The sequence below is a fragment of the Cheilinus undulatus genome, linkage group 20, assembly GCF_018320785.1.
Source record: "Cheilinus undulatus linkage group 20, ASM1832078v1, whole genome shotgun sequence".
Lineage (NCBI taxonomy): Eukaryota > Metazoa > Chordata > Actinopteri > Labriformes > Labridae > Cheilinus > Cheilinus undulatus.
Genome location: NC_054884.1, coordinates 9,332,564 through 9,346,374, shown reverse-complemented (window position 1 = coordinate 9,346,374; position 13,811 = coordinate 9,332,564). Strand labels below are relative to the sequence as shown.

At 37.0% G+C, this 13,811-nt stretch overlaps 1 protein-coding gene across 1 annotated transcript in view; it reads right to left on the bottom strand.

The window, feature by feature from the left end:
- Positions 1–13,811, bottom strand: part of ca10a (carbonic anhydrase Xa) — a 440,690-nt gene that overhangs the window by 29,039 nt on the left and 397,840 nt on the right. Inside the window, exon 5 of the mRNA XM_041816591.1 lies at positions 4,979–5,074. Coding sequence (XP_041672525.1) covers positions 4,979–5,074 — 96 coding nt within the window. The remainder of the gene's footprint in view (positions 1–4,978; positions 5,075–13,811) is intronic.

Sequence of the window (13,811 nt, the reverse complement as noted above, 5' to 3'; positions counted from 1 at the left end):
AACTAGGGATGAAGTCACTGCCACTTCTTTCCATAAAATTATTTGCTTCATCTGCCAATAAACACAAAGCTCCATCAGTCTTCACAAGTAGAAGATTATAAATGCCACAAAAGTGCTTCAAATCATCTTTAAAGTTGTGATAATTTGAATCTTAATGCTTTGTCTGAACTTTTCCAGCCTACAGAAGAAAAGAGATGAAGAGGAAAACGCTGTATCTTGTTTGTGACTGTGTCAGAGTTTCTGCTGAGATGAAACACTCGCTTCATGTTTAATTGAGTCTCTTCTGTTCTGAACACGATGTTCAGTCCTTTTCCATTTGCACTACATGTTCCTGTTTGTCCTATATACTCTAGCTCTCCTATAATCACTCATTATATCAGGCCAAGTTTCCTGAAGAGAAGAAGGCATCATCCTTAGAAGACAGAGACCAAACTGCTGAAGAGGTAAGAATTATGCTACTCAAAAGTTAAACACCAGCTCAGGCTGAAACATATCCTCTGGTAAAGATGCACACCAACATCCTGCAGGGCATGCAGGCTGTTCAAGGTTGTTTTATTGTCGCTGAATCAAAAACCGTATCATTTTATCATTCGGCAATATGCAGAGCAATGCTTGGATGAATTTTACATCCACCCCATAGACCAGTGATCATCAACTGGTAGCCCGGGGGCCACATCCGGCCCCCAGAATGTGATCAAATTCAAAACATGTGCAGAGGAAGAATTCTAGAGGAAAAAGTTGCAGTATTTTGGGAATGTTTTTTTTAATTCATATTTTATTTTCTTAATAAACTCCCCACAGCTATTAAAACAACTCCAAGAACAGCTGAGACTGAATCAGTTTAATCCAGAATTGTGTCATGTTTCATTTTCTTAATAAAAATGGGAATAAACAATAAAAACATATATATAAAAAAGGAAAAAACAATAAAAATATAAAACTGGGAATAAAGAAATGTAATAATAAAATGGGAATCAAGAATGAAGACATTCAAATATGAACAAAGAATAAAAATATAAAAATTCAAGTAAAAATAAAGCATTAAAATGGGAATAAGGCACAAAAAAGACACAAAAATATGATAAATTAAAGAAAAAAGGGGAATAAAACTATGAAAAATTAATTAAAGAAAAAAACATTAAAATGGGAATAAATAAAACATTGAAATGGGAAAAAATAATATAAATATAAAATGGGGAAAAAAGAATAAACTTTCAGAAATGGGTATAAAGAATACAAAAATAATTATGAGAACAGAAAATAAAATGTTGTAATCATCAGTTGATTCTTGATAAAAATGGGAAAGAACAATAAAAAATATTGAAAAAGTAAAAAGAATAAAAATATAAAACTAGGAATAAAGAAATGTAATTATATAATGGGAATTAAGAATAAAAACATTAAAATATGAATAAAGCATAAAAATATAAAAATTCAAATAAAGAAATACAGCATAATATAGATGGATAAAAGGAATAAAAAATATTAAAATGGAATTAAAGAATAAAAATATGAAAATTGGAGTAAACAATAAAAATATATAATGGAAAAATATTTAAAAATTAAAATGGGAATAAAAATATGAAAATGGGAATAAATTAAAAACATTGAAATGGGAATAAAAAATACAAATATAAAAATGGGAATAAGAATTAAAAATGTTTATTTTTCAGTTGATGCTTGATTTTTTAAAAACTGCTTTTTTCTATGGAAATCTTCGGGAGTGCAATTTTCCTGCTTTGGTTTTTCACTTATCAACACACAGCGTATTAGCATCAAACCAAGTGGCAGACAACATGACAGCCACAGAAATATTTAGATAAAATATGTCTGTTGCCCTCTGGCTGCAATATAGGTAATGATCTCACTGATGGAGCCAAAAATGTTGTACATTTGAAAGAAAATAAAAATATATATACAAAAATGTGTAAATTAGACTATGATGAAAATTTCTTTAGTTTATTTGAAAGTTCTTTAGGAAAAAGCTGGCCCTTGTACAAATGTAGTTGATGACCCCTGTCATAGACGATGTTCAGGAGGGGCAGAATTTACAGGTGGACAACAGCTCTTCATTTGGTACCAGCTTGGCATTTTAAATGTGAATTTAATAATGGTGAAGATATAAAAAAAAGGCAACTGGCTCTCAAATGGGAGTCAGCTCCTGTTGTTCATATGAAAAAAACTCATAAAACTGGCTCATTTGTGAATGACACATCAGTACTCAGTCTCCTATCTCATGGCCTGAAGGACAAATGTGGCTGGCAGTCCATTTTTGACTGGCCCTCAGACAATTCTTAATATAAAATGAAACATGGCCCACATTTGATCATGAAGATTGTGCTTGAAGGTATTGAACTTTGTAGTTTCAGCACAAAGCAGTCCTACCATGTCAATTCTTTAAACAAAGATTTCTACAAAAATTTCTTCATATGTCTTTTTGTGACTAAGTTGTAAAGAATGAACAGATTTACAGCCAAAATCATAACGATGTCTTGATTTATGACTCCCTGATAGATTACTGCTGCAAATAACACTACCAGTTACATTTAAGGGGTGGAGCCAGGGCCAAATACGGCCCCCTGGAATCTAATCGGCCTCCCAAAATCCTGAAAATGATTGTCTATATCCTTGCATTTGTTAACCAATTAGGTATACTCAATAACTTAGCATATCTTAACCTACATTAGATTGGTTTTACTGTTTTTAAATATTCTCAAGGTGAGGAATATGAAAATGGTTCCTTATATATTTCTGTATTTGGCCCTCAGTGGAAAAAGTTTGGACACCCCTGATCTTAAAAGTATATCAGCATTCCATTAAAAGCATGTTTATGACAAAATGAGGGTGAAAAGCTGTTAAAAGGGCTCAGCTAGCCTCTTAGCTCAGTACAAGACTCCTCTAGACTCTTGTTTTCCTTCATCTGACTAGACATGTAGAAGGAAGCCTGTGGGTAAAAATCACTTTTTGTAAAGTGTGGGGATCATCGCCAATGGACGTGGAAATTTTCTGATCACAGCTGCAGCGTGCCGATCCACCTTGAGCTTTACAGACTAACTTTTCTAAAAACACATTGGTTCCTTATGCTTGTTCTTCACTTACAGCCCCCCATTGCCTCTAAAATGTTTTAGCATCAGTGATGTCTTTGACCTTCTCTGCTCTCACATCCAGAGGCTTTTTAAAAACAGAGCAGAGACGCTGAGGAAGGGAGAAGAAGCAATCCATGAAAATGCTTTGTTGCATCCTCTGTGTGTTTTATTAACCTGCTTCTTCCTAATTTGTTGTTTCACCTCCTGGCATGTGCATATGAGGACAAAATGTTTAGGCTTTTCTACAACATAGTTTTTGCTATAAGATTGTTGAGATAATTGTCCAAAATATCCAATAAATTTTAATTTGCTTGAAATTTTGAGAGAACTTACTGTAAAATTTTCATTAGTTATCTAGTGTTTGGATATGAATTTGATTATCGTTGTTCAAGTAGTTTCATAGGAAGTTTTGAGTTAATTTTTGGTTAATTTCCTTTGAATTTATTTTCCATTTTTATTGGAATTTGAGACATATACTTGGATGTTTGGTAGATATTTATTTTGAATTTATCAGTCACTTCTATGTAAATTTAGGAAATGCATTATAATTTCATGGAAATTCAATTTTCAGATTCTTGGGAGAATTTTCATTGAAATTTGTATTCTCATCAGAATTTGGGAAGTATATTTGCAAATTTTGGGGAATTTCTTTGGTAATTGGAAGGTGGAATTATAAAGAATAATAATGAAGTATACTAATACTCCCAATTCCCCATGTTTTTGGAATGCTTTTTGGGGAAAAAAAGACATTTAAGGAGGATTTGGTCAAAATGCAATGAAATTGCATGGACTTTTGTGGGATATGTCTATAGATTTTCTTAAGTTGATGGGAAGTTTTAGGGTAAATTTGATTTGAATTTCTTTTCCATTTTTGTTGGAATTTGAGAATTGTATTTGAATGTTTGGGGGAATTTCTCTGGAAATTTTCTGTGACTTTTATGTTAATTTAGGAAATGTAAAGTAATTTTGGGAAGTTGCGTTGAATTTTTTTTGGAAACTTGCTTGTTACATTTGGGGAATTTTACTAGAAATGGGGAGGTGTGGGTGGGGGGGTGAAAGGGTTAAAGAATTTTCATGGAAATTTCAGGGGAGTTTTGTTTAAACGTTCAGCCACTTTCATGTAAATTTAGGAAATATATTGTATTATTTTCAGGATTTTCCATCACTTTAATTGAATTTTCAGGAAGGTATATGCAAATTTTTGAAAAAAAAAAAGAAAAGAAAAAAATAGGGTGATTTGCATGACATTTCCAGGAGGCGAAATTGTTATTGAAATGTTTAAGCCTCATGAAAAAAATCACTGAAGCATTTTGGGAATAATTGAAGAATCTTTGGGGTCCATTTTGTGAGATATTTTAAAAAGATATGTTCAAAAATTTTCACTGAAATTTTAGGCATTTGTAATTTTAGGGAATTTATCTTTAAAATGGAAAATGTAGAAGAAATCCAGAACTTTGAGTGGAAATTGTGTTCATGCTTGGACTTAACAAGCCCTTGTGGTCCTTCTGCAGACATTTGTGGACATAATTTTTGGTAAAAACGAATTCCTGTTCAAAGACAAGTTTGACCTTTTGAACTTATCTGGTCCTGCTTAACCTGAATAAGTGGTAGAAACTAAAAATGCATTCTAAACAAAAGCTCAGCTCTCAGGAGGTTAAGAGGGGTTAGCAAACAGTTGGAAGCGTTATCCCCACCTATACTAGGGAGTGGTGACCATTAGGAGGCCATGTGTGTTTGCCTTTCATCTTCTGTTAGACATGTTCATGTGTGACTGCGTGAAGCAAACCTAGATGGTTATAAAAATGTCCTTCCATCCCTTAGAAGAGGCATTTCAACATTGGGTGTATTTCTTTTTCGGAGTTTAGAGGTGAAAACTTAAAGGAGAGCCTTACCTTCATAAATATGGACACTATGACGAGTCCGTTGGGGCTCTTAGCAGCTTCTGTGTAGTTTGTGTACAGCTCATGATTGTAGTGGATCAGCTGAACCTGAAACACACAAAGAGGATATGTAGTGAGTTAATAACAGAGAAAATCAGACTCTGCAGAGAGAAGCCTTGGACTCAGAAAACCTCTCTGGAGAATCTTTTCTTCAATTCAAACCCTCGTTTATTAAACCTGGCCTTCCCTGCTGCATTGGTTCGGGTATTTTAAAAGTAAAAATCAATAGAGGATCACATCTAAGGCCCTCAGTGGATGGTACTCTAAACAGTTTTACTCTTGGTGTAGATGTGGGTAGATTCAGCGACATCAAGAAGCAACGCTTCAGTCGTTATTTAACCCAAGGCCACTCTGCTTTCACATGAGAGGTGAGAGCAGATAAACCATCTACCAGCATGAGGTTAATGTTTCACTGACGCAGATGCTTCATCCTCTCCAGATGCCATTTATTCCTGAGTTTTAATGATGTTTGGATGTGGGCAGACGGTACACCTCGACTTCCAACTTGTAACTGTGGAAACGGCATTCTCAGTTTTACAAAATACTCAAAAAAAACAACCAAGAAAAGGAAATTCTGACCCAAGAGAGTAGAGTTTTAATTTTTTGTTGGAATAGCTTAAATAAATCCAACCATCTGCCAAGAGTACCTCTAGTTCACTTGAATTTTTTGATCAAATGAATGGTCGTATGTCTCATTTTGTAAAGCTGGCTAAAACTTGAGACCTTCTTTTATGTCTTAACTGGTTTTATTAACAAGAGAAATCATGATTCAAGGTCCAGGACACTCTGACTTTATGGGGAATAGTGAAATAATTGTATTGGCATACACTTTAAGATTAGTTGGACCTGTAATCAGTTACCAGTCTTGATCATTTTGGCCTTAGAACAGGGAATCGGGCCTAAAATTTTCCCCTCCAGAGAAGTTGAAGATCCAAATGAGAATTTTACTTTTCCTTGCAACCAAAAATTACAAAACCACATCACATTCTGCCATGACATCTACAGTGCATTTAGAAAATATTCAGACCCCCTTCACTTTTTTTAGTTTTACATTGCAGCACCTTTTGCAACAACTCCAGCTTTGAGTCTTTTCAAATATGAGCTTTGCACACCTGGATTGGGGGATTTTCTGCCATTCTTCTTAGCAAATCTTCTGAAACTCAGGTTGGATGGGGACCGTTGAAGGGGCAGCCATTTCCAGGTCTCCCCAGAGTTGTTGAATAGGGTTCAAATCAGGGCTCTGGCTGGGCCACTCTAGGACAGTCACAGAGTTGTCCCTAAGCCACTCCTTGTCTTGGGACAGGTTTCACTGAGGATATCTGATACCTTTGCTCCATTCGGCATTCCCTCAACCTTGACCAATCTCCCAGTCCCTGCTGCAGAGAAGCAACCCCGCAGCATGATGCTGCCACCACCATGCTTCACTGATGGGTTGGTATTGGCCAGGTGCCTGGCTTCCTCCAGGCCTAATGTTTAAAAATGTGGCCAAACGGTTCAGTCTTGATGTCATCAGACTAGAGAATCTTGTTTCTAACAGTCTGAGAGCCCTCAAGGTGCTTTTTTGCAAATTCCAAGCAAGCTTTCATGTGCTTTGCTCTAAGGAGAGGCATCAGTCTGGCCACTCTGCCATAAAGCCCAGATCAGTGACCTGCAGCTTCTGGAACTTTGACCCATCTCCACACAGGATCTCTGGAGCTCAGGCAGAGTGACCACCAGGTTCTTGGTCACCTCTCTTATTAAAGCCCCATTCCTCTGATTGCTCAGTTTGGCCAAGTGACCAGCTCTTGGAAGAGTCCTGGTTATGCCAAACTTAGAGAGGGGTGTGCCTTTAAAAATCATGTCTAATCAGTTTAATATCTCGGCAAGATCTAGAGAAATTGGAGGAACCTAAGCTAAATTTCAAGTGCTGTTGCAGAGTCTGAACACTTATGTCAATGTGATAATTCAGGTTTTTATTTTAAAAAATGTGCAAAAAATTCTAAATTATGGAGTACTGAGTGTAGATTAATGACAGAAGAAAGGAATTTAAACAACAGTAGCATCAAGCTGCAACATAAAATTGAAAATGTGAAGAGGGGTCTAAATATTTTCTTAATGCATTGTATATTAAAATGGATAAAAACAATATAAATCGGCCATAACACAACCCTAAGTTTAAAAAGACTATTCTCTATTGTGAAGGTTGATCTATCATTCATCTGTTTTCTTCTGCATATCTGTTTCCATATCCCATCCCTAGCAACCACTGCACCCCCCTCCAATGTTTTCCTGCTCCTGCTGAGGGATTCCAAGTGCATCTCAGGCCAGATGGGATAAATAGTCCCTCTAGCAAATTCTGGGTCTGGCTTACAGCCTCCTCTCAGTTGGATGGGCCCAAAAGCCCTCAACAGGGAGGTGACTAAGAGGCATCCTGATCTGATCAGATGCCCAAACACATCAATTGATTTGTTTTGAAGCAAAGGACCAGCAGCTACTCCTTGATTCCCCCCGGTGTCCTAGGCATAATGCATGCTTGACAGACAGCTGTTATCATTGTACCCTGTTATTTAAGACAGTTGGTAAAAACTCTTGCTCAAGCCAGTCAGGAGAAAAGCAGAAACAGTGTGGTTCTATGCTCATCTTTTAATAAAAAATTTTCATCCAGTTCTGGTCAAACTACTGTTATAGCTGCATCCACATTAATCTCCTCACCAGCTGCCCTTGGTTACAAGATTGCAGTCGCTTTAACTAAACCATGCCTGTAGCTACTGCCTCTTTCTTCTTAAATTATGCTGGTTGGTCCTGTCAGTCTCTGACTGGAGACAAGCATACCAGCTCACAGCTTTGCAAGATAGAGGCATGTCACAGCAGACACAGAATCTGGTCAGTCCATCAAGTTTGCAAAGCTAGGAGGTTTAGTATGATGGGAAAAAAATGCCACATTAAACTGGTGTGTCTGTTAACTGGTGTGCGGTTTAATAGGTGGATATCCAGCAGATGAAAAATAAGAATAATAAGGCATAGAGTCATTAGAATGGCACAATGACGTGATGACAGAACAACCTGTTATTAGTTGTCAAAGCCCAGTAACAAAGCATTCTGGGATACAAACAGACAATACGGTGGCGGGCTAACCCACAGGCTGATTGAAAAATGCATTATAAATGGATCAAAGATGTCCAACATCCGAGTTACTGGTGTGGATTTAATCTTGAAAGACCTTGGAAAGTCACTCAAGCTCCAGGCACAGAAAACTCTAGAAAATGTTCTGTAGGAGCTATGAAGGTGTGTGTAGTATTGTTAGAATGGCACAATGGATATTATTTAACTTGAATATCACGTGTCCCTTCTTGTCATATATGACAACGCTGGTCTTGCAGAATTAATACAAACTCAGGGTAATTTTTCTACTACCTACTTGCTGTACGGTGCTGGGGTTGATTACTGACGCAAGACAGCACATGGCTAAGGAGGTGAATATACATGTGATCAACATGGATGGCATCAAACAAAGCCTTTCTCTGGGGAACTTCAGAGCTCCTGAAAACTATGCAGGGAAATGGATCATTAGGGGTGACGGTGAGGGTGCCACCTCACTTCCCTGTAGCTGGGTGTTTATGCTCAGGGCGTCCTGGCTAATCAGCAGCAGTGTGGAGGAGCCATCGATGAGAGGAGGACAGCACTGAACTATCCACGGTGGACGCTTTGTCTGTCTTCAGGACTGCCTCAGATAAACTAGGATGGTTGGATTTTACTGTTTTAGCAGAGGTTACAGTTGAGATCATCAGTCTATGATGACTAATGTGGAACAACTGAGGGTAAGACTCAATTTTCAGTTGTAATGCAGAATTTTAAGGCTTGTTTAGTTAACAGCACACTGGTTAATTGTTTGTTTGGAAGATTTGTTTCCACTGGAGGTCGATATTAAGCCGTTGTAAACTGCTAAGTTATGGTAGCAACTAATGTGCTAAAGGGCTAATGGTATGTGTTGTTGTTTATGTATTAAATGTGGGCATATATTATGCAAAAAACAGCAGGAAAAGCTCACAGTTTCCACTATGTTGGTCTAGACAACTTACACAAAGACAAAATTATTTCTTTTCACAGTTATTTCTAAGACAAGCATTACTAATGTCTGGGTCATGGGTCAGGTTTGGAAATAAACATTTATCACAGTGTTTCTGTTTTAATATATTTTATTGCTGTTAAATGCAGCTTATTGGTCACATATTGCTATCTAAAGCAAATGTAAGGTAGTTGTTCTAATTGGTAGAAATTCTTGAGGACTGTCGGTCAAGCTGCTGGTGGCCTGTTGCAACTCAGCCTGAGCAGTTTTTATGTAAGATTTCACTTTTAGCTTTTATGCCGTTATTGGATAGGTTTAGGGTACAGGGTGTTATAGGAAATCAGAGCAAGAGTGGGAAATCACTTGAAGAAAAGAAAAGCAGTGCTCTGAAGTTTATTCAAACTCAAGTTTCCTTTTAAATAATGCAAACTACGGTGGCCGAGAGGTCTCACATGAATGCAAATTCAAAACGCTTTGCAAGAAGAAAAAACACGTCGAAATTTGAGAAAAACACAAAAACAAAAGTTCACAACACAAATACAAAAACTTGCTGCAGCGCATGAATACAAACACTCAGCGTCGCGCATGGATACATAAACGGCACAGCGCGGAGGCAAACAGATTCCACAACAGCACAACAACTTGGTGCAGCAGATGCAAATAAATACTCACAACACAACGGAAGAGGGACCGTTATTAGGGACGGACCTGATAGCCTGCTAACCAGCTCCGTTAGCAATAAAGTTACATACAACGCCGTTACTCAAAATAATTTCCGTACTCATAGTATGTAATTTGTAGTGTGTTTTTCATGATTTTTAACAACTGTAACCTCCTGTACAGTTGAGCCCATGTTAGGAACATAATCATCCTTTAACTGGTTCATATTAAAGTAAAGAAGATCTCTGAGCTTCTTGTTCTTCTAGCCACTATGCCAAACTAATAAACCCATATGAGGGGTTTGGTGCACAAAAAGAGCCACTTTTCCTCACAGAACGTTGTTTATTCCTGCATTGCTGCAGAGCTTTTGCTGAGCTCTTATTTTTTGACTATTTGTCATAAAAACTTTAAGGTTGACACTCCTTATTTGCTAAAAAAGAAAAACTTTGAGTAGCTATATCTAAATGATCTTATGTATTGCTTTTAGGCTATAATACCTTTGTGATTTAATAGCACTACACAATGAAATGCAATGACTATAAAGGCAGTAAAGCACTTATTTAAAGCTCAAAGGGGCCGTTTCTCTATAAACTTCTCCTCGTCTGTGGTTGGCGGAGGGCTCTGCACAGACTGTACTGCAGGATATAAATAAACAAATGTAAGAGGAGAGTAATTATGAAATGCTCGATCGGGGAGCGCAGAGCGACAGAACGTCTATAAATGCAATCAAGGAGAGAGAGGAAGTGATTAGGGCCCTGCGTTGATCTGATTAGATTTTTAGGTGAGAGCGGCAGAGGCGGCCAGAGGAACTCATCCACGCTCCCTCAATGACAAATTGCACAAAGTTTGCTGCTGGTGGGCAATAAAAGGCCAGCGTGGGCCATAATAAAGTGAGAATATGTGCCAAATGGAGAAGAGAAAGAGGGAGAAAATGGAGGTGGTAATTAGATAGAGAAACAGAGAAGAAGGAGCCAAAGAGGAAGCTGCAGCTCTGCATCATTTATCACAGCGTCCCTCTGTTCAAACACGCTCGCACTAACTGCTGAACACAGTCACACCTCCACCGCCTCACACGCTCACTCCATTAACACTCGGCCATCACACGCCATACCTGCAGCTTCCTGAAGACAACTGTGAAGACGATGGAGATCAGACGGAGTATTTAATAAGGCCTGGCAGTTATTACAGTGAGTACAAATTAGGATCAGGGTTCAATCGCTTCATCCAGACAAGAATCTCTTATTGAATCTGCTTATTACATTCAAATCAAATCCATTTAGGAGCAGCTTTTATGATGTGCAAGAGTCAGAAACAGACAACAGGAAGGGAACAGCACGTTCTTACAACAAACCATTGCATGCTCACTGTCAGCAGGGCATCATTTAGATATTTACTGTTTTGCTCTGTGAATTTTACTCATATTTCCACAAGATTTGGCTGCACAAGATTCTGTCCACAACATGCACATTGAGCGCCTTTTACCCCCAGTATTCACATACTACATACTACTGTCAGCGCAGCGATCCGCTTAGGAAGCACACTACAGAGCAAATAATTGCTTTTAGTCAATCTTGGCAAAGACTGTGTAAACTAAATAAAAATAATTAATGTATTAGGGCCAGCCTAAAAGATAAAAACGATGAGAATCTGTTAATATTTTATTTTACTGAAAAAGTTAACATTTAAGGTGGGTGGGTGGGGGCATTTTTTGAGATTGTAGAGATTTTTTTCTGTTTATTTACAAGAAAACAAAAACAGAATTTCAGAGTTTTAAACTGGGAGAAATACTGGGTTTATAAAGTCTTACATTTTGACAATAGAAACTAAAAAAATTCAGATTTTTAAAATCCTACAATTACATCGGTGTTAGACAAAAAGAAATTACAAGAAACCAAACTGAAAATTGTGTTTGAATTTTCTACTTTTTGACTTTATGATCCCAAAAATGATAAGTTTGGGATCACATAAGGTTAAAACTTTTAATGTCAAAGATTTCTTTTTTCATGTATTAATGAATTTTAAACTTGAGAATTTCTAGTTTTTGTTTTTATTGATCCACTTGATTATTTTTTCTTTTAAAGAGTGGCCCTATTTCACTGTTGTAATAATGGATAGTTCATACATTTAACCAGATGAAGACCTGCTGAGATCAAGATCCCTTTGACAAGGAGCACCTGACCAAGAGATACTGTAGATTTTTTTTTTTTTTTTTTTTTAATCAAGAATATGTGTATGTAGGCCTATTTTGTTGGGATTTTGTCAATGAAAACAACTAAAGTTGTGTTTAATTTTTCCAACTCTGCACTCATAGACATCATATCAGATATTGAAACTGAGACATTTTACCATTTCATGAAAAAAAAAAAAAATGCTCATGAATTTAATGGCAGCAACACATCTCAAAAAAGTATGGACAGGGCAACAAAAGGCAAAGTAAGTGTTAATAATGAAAAACAGCCAGAGAACCTTTTTGTAATTAATTATGGCAAAAGATCAGTACACAGTAAAAACGGGGGGGGGGGGGGGGGGTAATTTCCCAGCGTTAAGTTGATTCAGCTCCCTAAGTGTAATTTTGACTCCACCCTGAGTTAAGTTGTTTGACAGTGTTGATCCCATCAGCCTCGCCTACTTTCATTTCAAATCTGCATAATTTTCCCATGATACCCTCATGCAGAGTGTTTATGTGTTTTAGATGTTTTGGATTGTGCTTGAATGTGTTTAGAGGATGTCTGTTGTACATTAATCATTGCTGGGATTTCTTTGTTCATGTGTATGGTGGATTTAAGTTTTTTTTTAATTTTTTAAACTTTGCACCGTGAGTGAAATTGTTTACTGAGTAAATGACTTCCAGCCTGTGGCAACAAGGGAAGTGCATGTGACAATAAACAGGAGCTGCATAAGTGAGCAAAGTGTAAGTGTCAGTAACTTAGCATGAGTCTCAATTACAGACTAGCCTTGTTAAATTGCCTAAGTAATACATGTTAGTAATTAATTGATTATTTTATCAATCAAACCACTGAAACTCATCAGAAAGAATGATCCTAATGTGGTATAAAAAAAAACAAAACAAAAAAAAAAACACTTTCATGTGTCAAAAATAACACTCTGAATGTTATAATGTAATCCTATTGGAGAGCTATATAAACTCAGCTAGAGTGTTCAATTTAACACTATGGGAGTTGGAGGAACACTGACATAGAGTTCATTTGTTATTACAGAAGAGTAAATAATCAACACAACTGGGTGTAGTTTTTACATTCTTCAGAGTTGATAAACCTGTAGTGTTAAGTTTGATTAACAGTCTACAGTGAAAATAAGTATTCATTTTTTACTCAATTTAGAGTTAATTTAACTCTGACATTTGAACTCTAGGGAAAGAGTAAATGTAACACCAATCTAGGGTGGGACAATATACACTCAGAAACAGTGTTAAATTTAACTCTTTAAGTGTTACTTAAACACTGCAAAAGCATGGGTACCCAAGCATGGGCATGGGTATAAAGGGAACATTTTAGAGAGGCAGAGTCTCTCAGAAGTAAGGTGGGTAGAGGTTCACCAATCTGAGAAAAACTGCATCTAAAAATTGTGGAACAATTTCCAAAAAATGTTCCTCAATGTAAAATTGTAAAGACTTTGAATATCCCCCATGAACAGTACATGATATCATCAAAGGATTCAGAGAATCTGGAGAAATTTCTGTGAGAAAGAGACAAGGCTGAAGGTCAGAAATGGATGCTTGTGATATGCAGGCCCTCGGGAGGCACTGCATTCAAAACAGGCATGATTCTGTACTGGAAATCACTGCATGGGCTCAGGAACACTTCCAGGCATCCTTGTCTGTCAACACAGTCGGCCACAAATCCAAGTTAAAGCTGGATAATGCAAAGAAGAAGCCATATGTGAACACATTTTAGAAACACCGCTGTCTTGTCTGGGATAAAGCTCATTTAAAATGGACTGAAGTAAAATGGAAAACTGTTCTGTGGTCAGATAAATCAAGATTTGAAATTCTTTTTGGAAACTATAGACACAGTGTCCTGCAGGCTAAAGAGGAGAGAGGCCAAACCACATAACAAATCC